The sequence below is a fragment of the Musca autumnalis genome, unplaced genomic scaffold (assembly GCF_047663935.1).
Source record: "Musca autumnalis isolate F117 unplaced genomic scaffold, ASM4766393v1 scaffold_1, whole genome shotgun sequence".
Lineage (NCBI taxonomy): Eukaryota > Metazoa > Arthropoda > Insecta > Diptera > Muscidae > Musca > Musca autumnalis.
The window spans coordinates 147,929,057-147,950,202 of record NW_027411644.1 but is presented as its reverse complement, the minus strand read 5'-3'; the positions used below and the strand labels follow the sequence as shown (position 1 = coordinate 147,950,202).

General features: G+C 33.7%; 2 protein-coding genes across 2 annotated transcripts in view; one reads left to right on the top strand and one right to left on the bottom strand.

The window, feature by feature from the left end:
- Positions 1-21,146, bottom strand: part of LOC141388041 (lamin Dm0-like) — a 184,140-nt gene that overhangs the window by 14,741 nt on the left and 148,253 nt on the right. The window lies entirely within an intron of this gene.
- Positions 13,197-20,331, top strand: LOC141388145 (uncharacterized). Its single transcript, XM_073958184.1, has 3 exons — positions 13,197-13,569; positions 19,607-19,782; positions 19,839-20,331. The coding sequence occupies exons 1-3, from the start codon at positions 13,297-13,299 to the stop codon at positions 20,260-20,262; spliced, it is 873 nt and encodes a 290-aa protein (XP_073814285.1). The 5' UTR covers positions 13,197-13,296; the 3' UTR covers positions 20,263-20,331.

The following is a 21,146-nucleotide window of genomic DNA, read 5'->3' as shown; positions in this document are numbered from 1 at the left end:
TTCCAGTTTTTTTTACGTATTTTCCATTTTTCCATTCCCGAACTATTTCAAAAAACTTGTGTGTGACAACAAATTTTTTGCAGTTCTCTCTGTTACGAGTTTTACTATTAAAAAGTACGGGAACGAAGCTTTTGTTATTATTAAAAATGTTTTTTTAGTTTCTTTTATATCACACAACAATAAACGCCACAAAACACAAAGATAATTGTAACCAAATGTTTAATTCGCGATATTTCAAAAGAATTTAAACATTTGGTTGAAATAACCAAAATTTGTTTTGATAATTTTGATATGGGTAACTATGTTTTTTGTTCAATTTCAAACTACGACAATAAGTCTGTCTGGTTACCCTAAAATTTGTAACAATTTGTACCAATTGTTGCTGGAAGTCGTCTGTTAACACAAAAAACCAGCAAAAGAGAGCGATTCGAGAGAGACATTTTGACAGTTCTTTCACTGAGAGATTGCAAATTCTTGGTGGACAATTTCTTTTAGCAGCAACTAGCAATTCTTCTTCTTCCTGAAAAGAATCAATAATCTGTTTTTAATTTGTTGTTGATTTATGTTTAAAAACATTTTTATTGTGGAAATAACATAGTCTAATTGTATTGTTTTATGGAGAACCAATTTGTAAAGTGAAAAAATACTTTTTTGTTTCATTTTCTTTTTTATTTTTAATAAAATACAACGTGTTTGGGAACAACTCTAGTTTAGTAAAAACTCTCTGATTTTTTTGAAAAATTTTCCAGAGGTAGATATTGTTGCGCTGATCACGGAAATGTATAATTTTCTTGGAAGACGGACCCGGTTATTGGACCCGAAAGTGCGGGTACAAAACCCGGGTTGGACCCGGCTCAGGTGATATAGCCCAAAAACTGATTTTTGGATCCGGATTTTTCCATAAAACCCTCAAAAAGTCGAAAATGGGTCCATTATGGGAGCCCGCTTAATGTATGTCAGATTATAGCTGGTACTTTAGCCTTTCCAAAATGGTGCTATATGTTGTAATACCTTCTCTGGATCCAGAGATATGGCCCTTAGAATCTTCAGAACTCGGTTCTGTAGGGCTCGTTTCTTTAAATTATAGGTATCTATGAGAAATTTTAAATTTCTAAATTGAACAAAATTGTCTTTTAACTTACATTTTTTTTAAATAGCCGGCCTTCGGCCGTGGATTTAAGACTTTCTCCTATGGACAGGCGCAAATCTCGGGAAGAATTCAAAACAGGTCATAAAGAATTAAAAACAGGAAGGACACACACCTAATTTCAAAGATGTAGATATTTTGGCTCAGGAGAGCAACTACAAACGCAGATTCATATTAGAAATGTTGCACATCGTCAATGTACCTGCAGAAAATAGAATGAATTACAAGTCTGACACCGAACACTGTGCGCAGATTTATAGAAACACAATAGAAAAACACCAAAAACTTTAGTTGGCAAGTTATTCTGAACAGACGAGGATGAAAAAACGGTAGCAGTTTAACAACAATTAGTTGCAATACAATGTAATTATTATTATATGATTGTTTTATATAATTATGTAAGAAAATGTTATTTGTTTCTCTTTAAAGTGAATAAAATCCCTGATGATGACTATCGATGATAGTCGAAATATCGGATATTAAAAATAAAAACTAAAAACCGAAAATGTTCTGTTTTTAATTCTTTATGACCTTAAGCCAAACTATTAGAAGAAGAAAATTATTGGGTTATCGTACACACCTATTTTCTTCTAAATTATAAATTTTTCCTTAAGTAGCCGGCCTTTGGCCGGGGATTTAAGACTTTTTCCTATGGACAGGTGCAAATCTAGGGAACGGGAACACATTTTTCTTTTAAATTATAAATGTTTCTTTACATAGCCGGCCTTCGGCCGGGGATTTAAGACTTTCTCCTATGGACAGGTGCAAATCTCGAGAACGGGAACAAAATGTATTTTTAAATTATAATTTTTTTCTATAAATAGCCAATTGGAGAAACCAGGTTTTCGAGACTCTAAGAGCCATATCTCTGGATCCAGAGAAGGTATCACAACATATAGCACCATTTTGGAAAGGTTAAAGTGGGAGCTATAATCTGACATGCATTAAGCGGGCACCCATAATAGGCCCATTTTCGACTTTTTGAGGGTTTTATGGAAAAATCCGGGTCCAAAAATCAGTTTTTGGGTTATATCACCTGACCATCTGGAAATAACCCCATCATATGACACTTGTTGGATAGGTATTTCCATAAGCTTTCCAATGATACCCATTTTGTAGAGCCGGGTCCAACCCGAGTTTTGTACCCGGACTTTCGGGTCCAATAACCGGGTAACCGGGTCCGTCCCCCAAGAAAATTATACATTTCCGTGATCAGCGCAACAATATCTACCTCTGGAAAATTTTTCAAAAAAATCGGAGAGTTTTTACTTAACTAGAGTTAAGCCCGTGTTTGCTTCCTTTATTGGCGGACAAATTGTTCTGTTTTGGCAAGCCAGCTGATCGCTTGCTGATTTTTGCTGGGAAGGTGTCTGTTTACTTTTTACAATTTTCTAGCAAAAGAGAATAAAAACCCCTTACTCTCTGAGAAAGTTCTTGCTGGACAATTCTTGCTGGGAAAGTAACCAGACAGACTTAATATATTTTGACAGGAAATGGAGGTATCAACTTGTCTTATTGGATGACCTTCTATTTAGATCATGTACATTTCTTAACGCATAAAAAAAGAAAATTCTGCGACATATGGAATATCCGTTCAATGTAAGGCCCATACCTATATACGGACTTATATCCAGGGCGTGTGTGGTGAAAAAAGTAGAGCACATGTATTCTTATGAGAACTACCGAAATACGTCGAGCGTATACTTTTTGTAAGTTGAAAAAGTTTAACTTTGACAGAACGCTATTGTTTGCATGTGTGTGTGTTTTGTATTTTAAAAACAAAAGCCCAACAAAACATGAAATACAATTCATTGCAAAGTCCCGGTCCACACTAGAGTGATTTCATTGAAAAAATTGTATGAAATTATGTGTCTCTAGATCGACCTCCATGGTAGAGTAAAATCATAAAATTGCTGTAGTGGGGAATTCGATTTAAGAACACCTAATTTCATGAAATTTTTTAATGAAATTCACGCTAGTCTGGACCGGGACAAAGGAAAATTATTTGTTTTACGAATGAAAACATTTAAGTAAGTTTCAGTGGCGGATTTTGTGTTTTAAATGTGATTAGGGACTCAACGTATTTGGGTTATAGGGACGCTCAGAGAGCGTTGTTTTGGTAGGCTGGTGAAATATTTGTGTACGTCCAGTCCCGTACTTTATAAAGTGGTAAAAGACGTAAAAGTTGTAAAAGTCGTAAACGATTTTCATATAAATTTTACGGGAACGCAAAATGTGTAAAAGTGGTAAAAATTGTAAAAACTTTTTAGTTCTGGAACAGAGCTTATGTTTACATTTACGAAATCCACTCGATTTCAACTGTCAATTCCTTTGCCTATACGTCAAATGAAAACTCATCTGAAATTGACTGGATTTCATTTGACGTTTGAGCAATGGAATTGACAGTTGAAATCGAGTGGATTTCGTAAATGTAAACTTAGCATATGTGCATGGCAGAACTACCAGGTAGTGGTATCACACCAGCTGATCGAATATTAAAAGTCAAATCCCTTTATAAAAAAATTATTTTTGTTGTAATTTCCCCAACAACATAAAGAAAGTTTTGACATAACATATTCAAAATTTTACGATGCCACTACCTGGGTAATTGTGCGATGCATATGTGTTTATATGTATACCTAATATATGTACATATATGTATGAGTGTTTGTGCAAGTGTCAGTTTTTTAATATTAATTTCTTTTTATAAATTGAAAAGTCGTCAAAAAGTGCAAACGTTATATTAAAAAGACTGCTATTGATGTATCATTGACTGATGCGGCGCTGTTGTTCGAACTATCTACATACATTTGAAGAAATCCCTCCTTACTGGTGGTCATGGTTGTTCACCAAACAGCCTGCAAAGATTAGGACAAATATCAAATTCTGGCTGAGTTGTAACGGACTAAACCTCAAGAAATTGTCGTCCACCACGAACAAGAAATCCTCACAATACATTTCGTTTCCGCAAGAAATTTGGTGAATGTCCGGTCTGTGCAAAAGTGGTAAGGAATGCAATGCAGCAGTTCCGTTGCTGTCAACGAGAATTTCGGAGTAGAAACCCAAGCAACTTTTTTTGTAATGTAAAATGTCAAAATTTTCGCCAAATGGTTTCTTGTTGTCTCTTTTTATCGCTTGTGTTTGTACAGTGAAGTGAACACATGCTATCTCTTACTTACCGAATCATATGGTTTTTTGTTTTGATTTTTCATGGCGAATTCCTAGTTTTTTGACGCTTTAGTAGAGCTGGCAAACCATCGATATTCCCAACATTAGATATTTTCGATATAATAGTTTAAATAATCGATTGCTATCGATATTATCGTTAATTTGTCACCACCATTAATTTGGAAATGAAAATGGCGAAAATGTCTTCGCTTTTGTTGACATTTTGCACAAATAGTTCACAGAAATCAAAAAGGAGAAAATAAACAATTGATTTTATTTAAAAAAAAAATACATTTTACTTTTTCGAAAAATTTGTACGTGTGACTACCAACTTACTTTCTTACATCAACAAACCCGAAAACCTGCCAATTTCTGTTAATTTCAGTGAATTTTAGGTTAATCCGATAATATCGATGGACAAAACTATCTATCGATATTGTATTTTTAAAAAATAATCGATATTATCGATGGTGCCATCGATTTTTTGCCAGCTCTACGCTTTAGATTCGATCAGCTGGGCTGAGGCCATGGTACAATTACTTAGGTAGATGCCTCAGCCCAGCTGATCGAATCCAAAAAGTCAAAAAACTAGGAATTCGCTATGAAAAATCAAAACAAAAAACCATATGATTCGGTAAGTAAGAGATAGCATGTGTTTACTTCACTGTACAAACACAAGCGATAAAAAGAGACAACAAGAAACCATTTGGCGAAAATTTTGACAGTTTACATGGTACAATTAAAAAGGTAGATGCCGCAGCCCAGCTGATCGAATCTAAAACGTCAAAAAACTAGGAATTCGCCATGAAAAATCAAAACAAAAAACCATATGGTTCGGTAAGTAAGAGATAGCATGTCTACACTTTATAGACAAACACAAGCGATAAAAAGAGACAACAAGAGACCATTTGGCGAAAATTTTGACAGTTTACATTACAAAAAAAGTTGCTTTGTTGTAGCAATTCGCCGATGCATCTACCTTTCTTATTGTACCATGGCTGTTACGAGTCGGCTACCTTCTTTAATGTGCCTTGTTTAAAACGTTTAAACACATGCTATCTCTTACTTACCGAATCATATGGTTTTTTGTTTTGATTTTTCATGGCGAATTCCTAGTTTTTTGACGTTTTAGATTCGATCAGCTGGGCTGAGGCATCTACCTTTTTAATTGTATCATGCTTGGTAATTGTGCCATGGGCAGGGATGCCAGATAAGTTTGGTCGAAAATCGGCACTTTCCGGGTGCCAAAATCGGCAAAAAACTTTCAAGATCGCCAAAAAATCGGCAAATTAAAAAACATTTATTTCAGTTCAAATTATCGCTTTATTTAATAAGCATACGTTTAAAAAATAACATTTTAAGTACAACAAAACAATTAACAATTCATAAAACAAGGCAATAATTCAAAATTCAAAAGCCAAAATTCATAAACCAAGGCAATAATTCAAAATAAGTTTGAAAATAAATGGTTTTACCATATGAATATATAGTAAATATTTATTTATTTATTAACAATTATATTTACAATAAATTACAAATATAATTATGTAAAGAAGCTCTGGCTACTTAGGCCTTAAGCTATACAACAAGTAATAATTATAATAGTGAATTTGATAACGAAAGGGAAAGTTAACTTTTTAATATTATGTGTATATTATTAAATAGAATTGTACAGATTAGTTATTTTTAAAAAATTTATAATTTCATGTTTTTGAGAAGTGTTTTGAGGATTTTGCAAAATATTAAATAAATTATTATTGGGAAAAATTGTGTTAATATATTGGCAGTTATTTAGATAATGATTCATATCAAAGTTACTAGATTTGCAAAATTTGCATTCTTTTTTGATATCTTTGTTTAGTATATAATCGTGTGTTGCACGACAATGTCCTAGCCTTAAACGGATAATTTTTATCTGGTCAATTCTTGACAGAAATTTTTCATTCTGAAGATAATTTTTGATATTTATTTTACTGTTGTTAATTAATTTGTACCAATCAGATGAATTATTCCACACTAATAAGTTATCACGGCAAAATTCTTTACTGATAAATTTCTTGATATCAGAGTAAGATAGATTCTCTGTGCTTGTGAGGGGAAAAGTAGAAGCGTTCTTTGCGACTAAATCCGCGAAATCATTACCTTTTATGTTTGAATGTCCTGGGACCCATAGTAGTACATGTTTTTGATGCTTTATGCTATCCCTTATCAGGGCTGCATAAAAATTGTTATTATTGGGATTACTTATACAGTCCAAAGCTGACAGAGAGTCAGATATAATGACAAATTTTCCTTTCAAGTTTTTAGTGTAATTTATTGCTTCATAAATCGCTATTATTTCTGCTGAAAAAATAGACGAATATTGAGGCAACAGAGACGATTTCAGAATAGCATTGCTAGTTACTACACTATAGCTAGTACAGGTATTAGATTTAGAACCATCGGTGTAAATAAAATTGTAGTGTTTGTATTTCTCCTGAATATTGTGAAATTCGTTTAAATAGATTTCGGATATAGTATTTTCTTTGCGATATTTGCGGAGGGAAGTGTCAATTGGATAAGAGTTAAGATTGAAAAAGTGTCGGTTGTAAGTTGGCACCGTGCGGTTATATGGGATGTTAAGATCATCACAACTGATTTTTATACGCTTAAGAGCTGATTCTACTTCGAAAAATTTGTTTGTCTTAACGGAGTTTTTAAGTAATCGAATGACTGGAGAACTATCGTTCAATAATATTGTTTTGGAGAGTTTTGCTGTCGAGATTTCTCTATAATTTTCAATTGTAGTTAGGTTCGCTTCAAATAACATATTGGTTGCTCTTGTTGTGCGATGTGCTCCTAAAGCAATTCTCACTGCTGCGTTAAAGACGGTTTTAACCTTGTTCAACGTAGACTTTGCAGTATATCCATATAGGAAAATGCCATAGTTTATTTTAGAGATAATCAGAGAATTTATTAGTGAAATCAGTGTGAAAGTATTGCATTGAAATTTGGAGTTCGATAAACACTTTATTATATTTAGTTTATTCTGTAGAGAAATTATTAATTCTTCAATATGTGAATTCCAGTTATATTTTTTATTAACAGTTATTCCAAGAATTTTTATTGTTTCTACAGAAGTTATTGTGTTATTATTACAATTGAGTGCCGGGGAGCAGTTACGTTTTCGGCAAATGTGTAGATGTTTACACTTTGAAAGTGAGAGTTGCGCACCAGAAAAGGTACACCAACTTTGAATTTTTGGTAGAAGGTTACCGATATTTAATTCCGTTTGTACTTTGTTAGGTAAATTTTTCATTATTATAAAGTCATCAGCGTAAGATACGAATTTTATTTCTTTATGAGACTCTAATATTTGAGCGAGTTTGTTATAAGAGATTAAAAATAAGACCACTGATAGTGGGGATCCTTGAGGTATGCCATTGTATAAATTTCTTATTTCTGAGATTCTGGAATTGACTCTCACACATATTTTCCTGTTAATCATATAATTTCTGATATAATTGTGTATTTTGGGTCCTACATTCCATTCTTCCAGTTGACTCAAAACCGCATGCAAGCCAATCTTGTCAAAAGCTTTAGCAAAGTCAAGAGATATAATAGATATGTGTTTGTTTGATTTTAAGGCGCTATTTATATGATAGTCGAGAAAAATTAGGGGATCGGCTATTGATTTGCCTTTTTTAAACCCAAATTGAAAAGCACTGAGAAGATTGTTGGTAGTAATGAACCACCATAACCTTTTCGCAATAATTTCGTCTAGAATCTTTGAGCAACATGAATTAAGTGAAATAGGCCTATAGGAAGTAACGCAGGTTTTATCCGAGTTAGGTTTGGCAATGGGAATAATTAGGCTTGTTTTGTACATCTGTGGAATAAAGGAATTAATAATATTGTTGTAGAGTGTCAATAAACGTTTTTTAGAGTTGAGTCCAAGATTTTTTACCATTTGGTAGTTAATTCTGTCAAGACCTGGAGTCTTGCCGTTAAGTTGATTGAGGGCAATTTTTAATTCCAAAATGCTTATGTCGTTTTCAATAGGGCTAGCGTATTTGTTAGGGGCTAATGATGTTGGATTATATAAGTATATTTTCTTAGAAGATTGGAAGTTATCAGGAAAGCAACTGTCTTGTGACATATTTGACCAAAATTCACAAAAATGGTTGGCTACATCTGTTGGGTTAACAATTTTGTCGCCATTTGATTCTGAAATACAATGTATAGTTGTTTTGACCTTAATACCGCAAAATCTCCGAATGTTGTTCCAAATCTTTTCTGTTGGACTAAGGTTATTAATATGAGAAGTGAAATGTTCAACTGATTGTTTTTTTGAGAGTTTTAGTTCTCTTCTATAGAGCGCGTTAATTTTCCGATAATTAATGAGATTTTCATTTGTTATGTTTCTTCTAAAGGTATTTAAAAGATGATTTCTTTGCCGTTTGAGCTCATCCAGTTTCTTGTTCCACCAAGGAACAAAGTTATTTCTGGAAGAATTTTTATGTTGAGGTATCGACTCATTAGCAGCTTGAAGAATTATTTTTTGAATATTAGCTGTTTCTTGATTAATATTGGTACTGTATTGCTTTTCAGCACAAATTTGTTCAGAACGACATTTAATATATAGTAAATATTTATAAGTACGTGTATATATGAGATCAATATATTTTCAATTCAGTCAAGCTAAACAAAACGTATACAAATATTGTCTTAAGAGGTTAATTAATAAGGTGATTGTTTTTATATCCTCAGCATTCATGCTAACGAGGGTATATGAACTTTCATACGGGCAAAATGTGCCTCATCGAAATAATGGTTTTAGACCCCAAGTATGTTTGGACGAAATGTGTTTCAGACAATTTGGAGTCGCCCGTCTGTGACTGGTGCGCACGATAACTCTCGAACGGATGAATCGATTTTTTCCAAAGTTTGGCATTCGTAATATTTTGTCCAAACTTAGTTTAAGTTCGAAGATGGGCAATATCGGTCCACTCCTTCAGGTACCTCTCCCACACAAGTTCGGAAAATTTTTGCGTACGATAACCTATTTGGTCCATACTTTGCACATCGTGAAATGTCTACCAGACTTAGATGAGGTTCCAATACGCACACAATCGGTCCATTCCTTCGGGAACCTTCCATACAAAATTTCGGATAAGTTCAGTTGCCTCCATTATGACGGTAAAAGCTTTTTCCATACTTCTTGGGAATATAGCCCGAGAGGTGTAACAAACCCTATGGCACCAAATGTAGTGGCTGTAGAGCACGATCATTCTCGAACGGATCAACCGATTCCAAAAGTTATACGATGACCCACTGAAATGACTAGTGGGCGCGATATCTATCGAAAAGATATAACTCTCATGTCGGTCCATTCCTTTAAGTACCACCTCCACAACACTTTTGTATTTAAATTTTAATCCACATTTTTCGGCAAGTTCAAATGTATAAAAATGGCCGCAAAATTCTGGAAAAGACCTTAAAAACATTCGATCTGTCCGTAGAAGAAAGTTTCAATTCAGATAGGCTGAGGGTATACCTCTGTCAGCAAAGCCGACTGACACTTTCTTACTAGTTGTATTGGAATTTTGAAATGATGGTTTACAATTAAATTCAATTTCTGTAATAAAAATTTTGTAATAAATATTTGTAACAAATAATTTTTAATGACAACATTATAACATTTAGACTTATTTAATTTTAAGTAGTCTTTAGTAAAGAGAATTCCATTCATCGAGTCCCTAACTAATCGATTTCGGCACTTGTTTTTATTTAAATTTACTTGGCTAGAAACTCTTTCCACATTTGCTGAAGAATGTGGCAAGACTAAAATATGTTTAATAAATTTGGACAAAAGAGGAAATAATAGTTCAGAATTTGCACATATTGCACACACTGTTTTCCAAAATTTTAGCAATTCTACGTTTTTATCATTAAATAAAATTCCTGAAATTTGAACGTGAAAGTTCGCGTGATTCTTGCTTTTCGTTTATGTTTGTAAAGCATTCGTATTCCTTCATAATGTCGAAAAATTAATCTTCGGTGCCATTTATTATAAAACTTTGATTTATTGAAGCTAGGCACTTACAGTATGCAAAGTTCATATTCGTACACCCCTAAAAAATGAATAAAATCGTTATTAATTCCATATTTTATGTGCAAATATGAAATAATTGATGGGAATTACCATAACGAAGAAAGATTTGAGAATAACAAAACAAATTTTTAATTTATTCCGTCATTTAGGTATAGATGCCGCCTGTGTGGGTGGCAAAGTTCGTATTCGTACACCTATAAGCACTATATATTTAGAGTTTTTAAGGATTTTCAAAGCAAAATTCCGCAGATTTTTGTTCTTTTCTTCATTTGGAATGCCTCTGCTATAGAAATATGTACAAATAACGGTAATTTTATTAAGAAATTTGCATGAATAAAAAGTCGGACGAATATTTTAAATAATTAAGAAAAATGTGCTAGATATGATTAACTATTGCAATTTATTCCCGAATTTTGGACGAAAATAGCTAATAGCAGTCCTTCTGTAAGAATATTCGAGGCCTAAAATGAAAATAAATGTTGTCAGCGTTAGGATATGGGAAGAAACGTAATCCGGGCCTAGGTAAAGTAAACACATTTTTGGTTTTTACTTGGTGAAAATCGCAAGTTTCGTTACATATTTGACATTAAATGTATTGAAGTTTTAGAATACGGTTTCGAAAATCATTTTATGTCAAAAACTGTGAGAAATTATGATGTAAAATGAAACTGTACAAGTTTTCATACTGTCCGCGTACGACTGAAATTCTACGCTTACTATGAACGAGGGTTATGGCTGCCAAAATTGGGAAAATAATGGTTTTTATTTCTTGAAAATTATATTTCTTTAACGAAGGATCCAAAATTAGTGCAAAAATGTCAAAAGAATGAAGTAAATTGTCCAGGAAAGAGCGTGGGGAAACATTTTGAAGAAATGCATTATTTTCGGGGAAATTTTCATCCTTAAAAAATTATTATTCCTCGTAATTTTCGATATATCTTGACATGAAATGATGTTCGAAACCGTATTCTAAAATATCAATACATTTAATGTCAAATATAAAACTAAACGTGCGATTTTAACCAAGTAAAAACCAAAAATGTGTTTACTTTACCTAAGCTCGGATTACGTTTCTTTGAATTTCCAAACGCTGACAACATTTATTTTCATATTAGACCTCGGATATTTGTACAGAAGGACTGCTATTAGCTATTTTCGTCCAAAATTCGGGAATAAATTGCAATAGTTAATCATATCTAGCACATTTTTCTTAATTATTTCAAACATTCGTCCGACTTTTTATTCATGCAAAATTTTTAATAAAATTACCGTTATTTGTACATGTTTCTATAGTAGAGGCATTCCGAAAGAAGAAAATAACAAAAATCTGTGGTATTTTGCTTTGAAAATCCTTAAAAACTCCAAATATATAGTGCGTATATGTGTACGAATACGAATTTTGCCACCCACACAGGCGCCATCTATACCTAAATGACGGAATAAATTAAAAATTTGTTTTGATATTCTCAAATCTTTCTTTGTTTAGAGTTGCGTCGTTCATGAACGAACCGGCTCAAAGGAACGATTCCGTAAAAAGAACGAACGGATCCGTATCCAGCTCATTCTTTTATATCGTTCATTTAGATACCCGATGGACGAGTCATTGCTGCTTACAAAATTAGCAGCATTGGTTTTGCAGTCAAACTCTAAACAAACGCTGCGTTAGCGCAAGCAGCACAAATTTCCACACAAAACAAACAATGATTCAGAGAGCTACTCTCGCTCTGTAACTCACCTCGTTCAGTAGCACATCTCGGTCATATCTTTCTTTTGCATCATTCGTTCATCTGGTTCTTTCATATCAAAACCACCACCACTACGTTCAGAAACAAAACAACCCCCATTAGCACACAAACAAGCACGTAACACAACAGTTGTGTCATTCGTGAACGAACATTTTCAAAAGAACGATTCGCTGAAAAGACCGACGGAGTCATATGCAGCAGAGAACGAACGACTTCAAAAGAAAATAATACAGTCAAATGTATTGTTGAACGAAAAAGAGCCAACGAACGAAGTAAACGACCCGGATCTTTTTGGTGAACGGAATGAAAAAGATCGATCCGCTCAATGAACGAGATTGCCCAACACTATCTTTGTTATGGTAATTCCCATCAATTATTTCATATTTGCACATAAAATATGGAATTAATAACGATTTTATTCATTTTTTAGAGGTGTACGAATATGAACTTGGCATACTGTAAATTTATTTTCTAAATTAAACCGGGCGTATATACTGAAGTACATGTTTTGGTAATCAAGAAAATTTTAACTGTTTTTATAATATGTAAAAAATGTTATTATTATTAATCAAACTACTCTTGACGATATAGTGTCTTTGTTATTGTACCAAATTAGTTCTAGCAACCACAATTTTCATACAAAACGGAAATTTTATGTGAACAAGTTGCCTTAACTAAAAATCGGCATTTTAGGGGTAAAAATCGGCAAATCGGCATTTCTATTTTTTTGGACTAAAGCATAGAACACATGGTCCAACAAAACTGACAGTCAACGTACTTTTACGGCAATTTTCTGGCAAATAAAAACTTTTTGTTAGCTAGAAATGATTGAAATACAACATTTAAGGTAAAATTTAGTGATTAGGAAAGTAATTATTCAGCTAGACTTTGTTATTAACGAAATAGACCTCGATGACTGTCAGTTTTGTTGGACCGTGTGTACTATGCTTAAAAATCGGCAAAATGCCGATAAATCGGCAAATCTGGCATCACTGGCCGTGGGTCAGACCTAGTTCACACGGTCTTTTTGATGAATAGTTCATTGAACTAAAACAATACTAGTGGTGGCGCACTTTCGTATTTTAAAGAATGAAATAACAATTTGTTTTGTAATATAGAATTTTTACACAAATAATTAAATCATGACATCCAGAGTAGAATTAGATTTGAATGTAGAAGTTGATGTGTTAACAGCCGGGACAGTTGCCGAGGTTGTAAATGCTATTTTGGAATCATTGTTGTACCAACGAAATCAAATACCATTCGTTTATAAAACGTACAGATATTATGTCAACAAATGGGCTGACGGCGACGAAAGATATGGTGCTGAAGTGGAAAGTGTTAAAAACTTCCAGGTCCAAAGGCAACGACAATTAGCGAAAACAACAAAGGATTCTATAAGTGCAATGCGAGAGGTTTGTTTTTAAAACTAAGTGCATATTTATTTATTTCAATACATTCATTTACAAATATGCAAGCAAACAACACACGAATAAGTATCAGTCTTCATCCAGCGTACGTTAAAATACTTTATGAATAGGAAACATACAAAACGATACATAACCCACGTTGACCGACCCGCTGTTTCGTTTTGTTTACATTCGTGAGCGAACAAAACGAATAGCGAAAAGTTCTCAATTCCACACCAACAGATAGAAAACGAAAAAGCTCAAAACACGTGAATGATTCGTTTGGTGGTTGAAAACACAACCGTAGTGTGTTCCAAGTATGTATGTTGATAGCTTATAGGGAACAAATTTACTTTACCGACCCTTCGCAGAAAAAATACAAAATTTTCCATTAAATCGCAAGTTTTCTTAAGTAGCCGGCCTTCGGCCGGGGATTTTAGCCTTTCTCCTATGGACAGGAGCTATTTTCGGCGACGCGAAAATTTTTTTGTTGAATGAATTTTCGGAATTTTGGAGGTCTATATCTCTGGGCTTATCTTTCCTTTAGGGTGCACCTGGAGAAGAAATTTGGCATTTTCACCACAGGTAGCCATTTCGGTCATGATTCCAACGTTTGTCCCGGAAATGTATACTTCCTGAGATATAAGCCTCGAAATTTCCGCAAAAATCCCAACCAGGACTCAAGTTAAACGCATTTACCAAACTCAAATCGAGACATTTTTTTGTTACAGGTATGTTTTGACCCTCTGAACACACGAGTATACTAAATATATGGGGAATAGGCCGGGGCGATTTGTATGGAAGGAAAAAAGTGATAGTGGGCGCCTGGAGTTTCTGATTCTTGGGATTGTACTGAGCAAAAAATTCCACTAGACCATATGTCTACGGTGAAAATCGAGCCCCCGAATTTTGACTTGAAATTTGTTTCAAGGATATTTTGGCCAAACCATATCTCAGAAACTTGACCTATCCTGAAAATTTCCTTTTGCGTTCTTAGTACACTCACCAAGGGCTTTCATCTCCAAAAGGAAATTTCCACCCACTGACTTTGAGTCAAATTTTGTAGCATAGTGTAATTTATCGATATTTTCCGAAAAATGTGCACTTTCTCGGGGCCATAACTGCCTGAAGGAGCGTTCCAATGCTTTTGCGATGTACTAGAGAGTTCTTAACTATTGTCTTGGCTACAATTTTTGTCTTTGTGTTGGATCGAAAATCTCAGTGGCTTCGCTGTTACATACATGCCAAAATATGCAAAAAACCTTGAAAAGAAACTTCAACTCAAAATCCGGGGGCTCGATTTTCACCGTAGACATATGGTCTAGTGGACTTTTTTGCTCAGTACAATCCCAATAATCAGAAAATCCAGGCGCCCGTGGTGGTGTTCAAATCGCCCCACCCTAATGGGGAAGTCTTAAATCCACGACCGAAAACAGGCTTCTTAGAAAAAAATTTACAATTTAAAAGAAATGTTGATTCCATTCCCGAGATTTGCACCTGTCTATAGGTGAAAGTCTTAAATCCCGGGCCGAAGGTCGGCTACTTAGAAAAAATTACAATTTAAAATACATTTTGTTTGCATTCCCGAGATTTACGCCTGCCCATAGAAAAAAGTCTTAAATCCCCGGCCGAAGGCCGGCTACTTAGAGAAAAATTTACAATTTAAAAAATACCTATCTCTCGGTAATAGGTACTTTACACGATATGTTTTTTACATATGAGCTGTCACTTTGCATATATATTTTGTATGGGAGAAGTGACAACTCATATGTAAAAAACATATCGTGTAAAGTACCCATAAGTGTAGACTTTTCCACACATATTGTATACTGGTGTGTTCAGGAAGACAAGACTTACCCGTAATAACAAAATTTTGTCACGATTTGAGTTCAGTAAATGCGTTTAACTTAAGGCCAAGTTAGGGTTTTGCAGAACTTTCGAGGCCTACATCTCGGGAAGTTTATATTTCCGGGACAAAAGTTATACACTCTTGAAATCAGGACCGAAAGGACTACCTGTGGTGAAAATGCCGAATTTTTCCGCCAGGTGCACCCTAAAGGAAAGGAGTTCCTTATTTTTTCATAATTTTCTGGGGTGGGTCGGTAGAGGAAATTTAAGTAGGGTTGATAATGCCATATACATATATACCAGCATTTGAATCACGTTGTTCGCTCTCATAATTACGTACACGAATTAACCCGTTCATACGACATGGTACACAATTCATAGCAACATGATTCATATTTTCATACCTTTTATTTACTGGTTTTGAAGAAATATTTGTCCTTCTTTTAGATATCTATTTAATATTAAATTATAATAAGTGTGTCTGCGTACTCGATAATTTGTAATAATTATTACTGGATGTTGTTTTTTTTTACACAAATCAGTATAAACATCACTATTTGTGGTAATTTTTTAATAATTTTTTGCGGTGGTTTGCCAACATTTTAGACTAGGGCCTTTGTGGAACTTTTTAGGCCCATATCTTGGGAAGTATACATTTCCGCATCAAAAGCAATACACTTCACCCCGGTTAATTACCTCTCATAAAATTCCAAAAAAATGAGGCAGTTATGCGAGAAAGGCAGTTACGGAAATCCCGCATAGCTACCTCATATGGGTAGTTATAAAAATCTCATCTCAACCTTACAAAAAATGACAACAATTAGAACATAATCGTCAAAAAACTAAACGGTGTATAGTAGAATAGTTCATTTCAAGTCTAAAAATATATAAGTTATATTATTTAACCCATAAGAAATTTAGTCATCAGTGAGCATAACATATCACTGGACATCTTCATCACAATTCAGGTAGACATCGAAATTGATTATCTCAGAAATACACCAGCGTGGGTAATAAACCGATAAAAGTATTATTGTATGTTCCTTTTGGGGAAAATATTTGACGGGCAAATATCCGAATTGGGTACTTATAGAAAAGTAGTTAACCGGGAAAGTTTGAACTCATTTATATGAAAAACTTTGGGGATTTAAGTTGTGAGGCAATTAAACGGGAAAGGCAGTTAAGCAGAAAGGTAGATAACCGGGGTGCAGTGTATATCGTTGGACTCGGTGTAAAAAGTACTATCTGTGGCAATTTTTTAATAATTTTCTGCTGTGATTTGCCAACATTTTAGACTAGGGCCTTTGTGGAACTTTGGAGGCCCATATCTCGGGAAGTATACATTTCCGCAAAAAAAGCAATACATGGTTGGAATCGGGATAAAAAGCACTATCTGTGGAAATTTTTTCGTAATTTTCTGAGGTGGGTCGGTAAAGGAAAGATAAGCCCAAAATTTGCTATGATTTGAATGTATACTAATCGTTGGACCGTTTACTTTTCATTCATGTTTTGCAGTTTTTCTAAAAATGTTTGGGTTTTTAATAAATTTTTAAATGTTGTATTTTTCCTGTCATAATTTATTTCGATAATTCTCTCATTTTTTAGAGATGGGACATATCGTCGTTCTGAGAGTAATTTAAATTGACCTTAGTATGAACAAGGCATAAGCAATCAATGTGTGTGTGTCAGAGTGTGATTTCGCACAGCAAATGTTTGCCAACAATTCTTTTTCTTTCGTGGTAAATGAAACAACTCGGTAAAGCATAGCCGAAGTACATTTTATTAATCATACGGTCTTCGTATTTTTGCATTGAAAAGTTTGTGGTTTTGTTTTGCGAGCGAAACCATTCAGGGAAACTGAAAAGTTTGTGACTTTGTGTGATTGGTGCGGGAATCGTTTTGTTTGTTTGCGTTCATTAATACGATCACATCAGGCTTATCTTTCCTTCTCAGAAAAATATATATATATATATATACCTTTATAAACACTATCTATGTATATAAGCGACAATCTATGTATAAGCCTGATGCTGTAAACACCATTTAATCATTGCGATAATACATTATAGTCGTAAGTGTTCATTATTATGTAAAAAAAAAAAAATCACCTTATTGTTATCCTTTAGTCTCAATAAATTAAAAAAAAAAAATTCTCAGAAAAATTTGAAAACTTTACCACAGGTAGTTCGGAAAAAATTTGAAGTTACATTCAAAGCACTTACATTGATTACTGACAAGGAAATTTTGTCGGTAGTGAGGTTGATAGTTGGTGTGGTAGTGAATATGTGTGAGCATGGTGTAAGAAGTTAGGTGTTTGCATGAATTACAACAACTAACAATTTTACAATAACAACATGATTTTATGGGAATTAGATGTCAATGGCAACATGTGTACAGGAAATAAATGAAAAAGATTTAAAATTTAATTTTAATTTGCATCGAAATTGCTCTATACATAATGTGATACATTCTACACTTCATATATTTATTATGCGGCACCAGATTGGAATCTATTTATTAAATTTTGGAATATTCGTGGTAGATCCTAATATATTCTGACAATTCAGTTTATAAAAAAGTTCAAACCCGTTTGATTGTCACACAGTGGATCCACCCATTGGCCAAAAATAAAAAAATTAATGTCAAAATTTTGGTACAACATCTGGCAACTCTGACAGCTATGACACGGACCTTTTTAAAAATATATAAATTTTTGTTTCATTCAAACGCGATCTTCTTAAGAATAGCTGAAAATTCGGAACATTTGACTAATATTTTTTGTTGTCAGTACAACCTATATTTTAAGTGCAAGTAAATATATTCAAAATATCGCGAAACTAATACGTATAGCAAAAAATTGTAGTGGATTTTGAAGGAGGAGGTAATAGCTTAATTTTCATTTAAAAATAGTGTTTTAGCGTGTTGTGGATTTCTAGTTAGCTGCATATTTTCTTAGTGTATTTTGTAATGCCAATTCGATCATATACTTAAATTTGACCTAAGGTTTTAGTCATGATGCCCACCAGTGCCCACCTCGGGAATAATTTTCCAAAATAGGTCATGTGTTTAAGATTACTCAGTAATTAATCCAGCTGCCATCTAGTGCCAGACTATAAATGGTGGTTCGCTGACTAAAGTTGCCCTAGAATAGCGTTTCTATAGATATATTAGCGTATAACTCTGTTATCTGACCACGTACATTAATATAATTGGCATCAGCGGCAAGATGAAGAAATCTTTTCCAAATTTGTCTTACTTTGGCGGTGCGTGCCTTTCCGGAAGAACGCTATAAGATCTATATTAAAAAATTTTACCAATTTTCAGACAAAAATGTTGATTTTTTTAATCCCCTAAATTGGTTGGATTTAATGTTGTTTTGGAGATTGTTTGGTTTTCCCAAGCCTATTTTTGCATCACAAGATAATCGGGACCTTTGTTCGTGTCATTTTGTACTAACATCATAAAACAATTCTTACCGTATACCCCCTCCAGAGGGGAAAGGGGGGAGAATGTTACGCTCGTGGTTTCTTAAAACACTCTTCGTAGCAGCACAAAGCTGTAACCGGCGAATTGGCTTGATTTTTACACTCTAAATATTTTTGGCCACTTTCTCCATACAAGTGGATCCACTGTGTAATGTTGTTTTTGTAAATTTGTTAGTTGTTGTAATTCATGCATATACCTTATATAAATATGCCCTGTTTCATAGTGTTTTTGTTTTTTACAGTGTTTTATTTAACTTGCTTTGTTAAATATGATTTCAAAGTGGTTTGTGCAGGATCTGTTGTAATACTCAAATGGATTAAACTTTATTTTAGATATTAATAGGCAGACAATTTCGATTTCTGCCACTATTTGAGTGAATGAACAATATATGTACAGTGTAATCCCGATAATCCGGAAACCACATGTTTCGGCGGTGTCGAAATGATCCGGATTACCGAACAGTACCAGAGATAAGTTATTTTCCATGATTAAGTCACTCGTGGTAGGCATATACCAAATTGTTTTTAATTGTAATTTCTAAAACCGAACACTTAAATCAAATATAGAAACAAGAAATGATATAAGTGTAAAAAAATAGTGATGTCCGGATTATAGAGTAGAAAAAATCCGGATTAACGTGTGTTCGGATTATCGAGACTATACTGTATTAACATATGTCCAGAATATAAATCTGTTCTATTTTACACAGGTAATTAAGGAAACATTTACACGAATACATATAAAATCTGTTCGATTTTTATTTGGTGGTACGTCATTTACCCCCAAGGAGGCATACACAATTCATATACCTTCGGAAGATGTGCTAAGAAATCACTCCTGGGAGCAGCACAGAATAGAAGCCCCAAAACTAAATGAAACGCTTATGTAAGAAGCCTTTGACATCATAGAAAAAATATTTTATTATATATCTTATTTTACAGATCATTGGTAACGAATGAAACTCTCTATTCGATTTTTTCTCAGAATTTATGTCCAACAAATATATATTTGGAATTTGAATTATTCAATCATTGCACGAATTCCTCTACTTGGCAGGTCAATGATTCAAAGTTAAATATATTTCCTAAGGAATTCTCCGAGGCGCCATCAAGTTGTAAAGACATTCAAATTAATATAGTTCATAAAGGCAAGCCGAATGCAGAAAATAAACACTTGAAATGCTGTAGAGATATGCAAATATTTGAAGATGCAGTTAGTCCTCTGGGAAATAGTGTAACTGCATTAAAAGAGTGTAAGGAAAGTATGAAGGCAACTAGCATGAAAAGTACCGGATGGTGGGAGTCTGATGTAATTATACGTGGATTTAAAGAGCAAACTATAAGAGGTTTTAACATGTGGAAATAATTTTGTGACATACATACATATTAAAATAAATAAAATAAATTGAAGCTATAAGAACTATGCTACTTACAACTTGACATTCGCAAACATTTCTTTTCCTTTTGGGCGAATATCCAAAATGTATTAGTCAATTTATTCGCATCTTAGGAAATATAGAGCGTCGTTTCACATGTTACATTAACTAGTTCCACTTTATATCCCTCACAGTGGAATCAACTGTAAACTTTAGCATGGTGATGTCATGGAGGGTAACCAATTGAATCTCATACTCTCTCTCCATTATAAGCAGAAAGTATTATTTTTGTTCCAGGTTTACATTCGTATACCAGAAAGTTATATCGTTCCTATTTCCTGTTGTTGTTTAGAAAAGTGGCGGTTTTTACTTGAAAGTGAATATTTGCAACATATGTCATTTCCTTTACTTGGCGATAAAAACGTTTCCTTTGTAATACTTAGGGCAAATTTTGTAATAGTACAGCTTAGAAATAGTTTCGGACAAATTAAGTTTGCAACAATTGGAATTTTCATTGGTAGCGGGAACTGAACTACTTAGGGGTCGATTATGTATAGCAACCCAACTCCAGTTGCGTTGCCGACAGCAAATTTAATAAAAGAAATTTCCATTTCCGCATTGAAATTCATACTTTTTTTACAATTAAATTAATAGCTGAAGGTTCAAAACACCGATATTAAATGGATTTGACAAACATTTCTGTCGTTTCAGTTATTTTAATTGTATGACTTTCTCATCTGGCAACGCAAGTACGGTTGAGTTGCTATCCATAATCGACCCCTTAATCAAAAGACAAAATTGTTAAGTTGTTTTTTGACCAGTATTTAATTTTATCATATTTGTATTGGGCTGTTCGGTCAGGTTTTTAAATGAA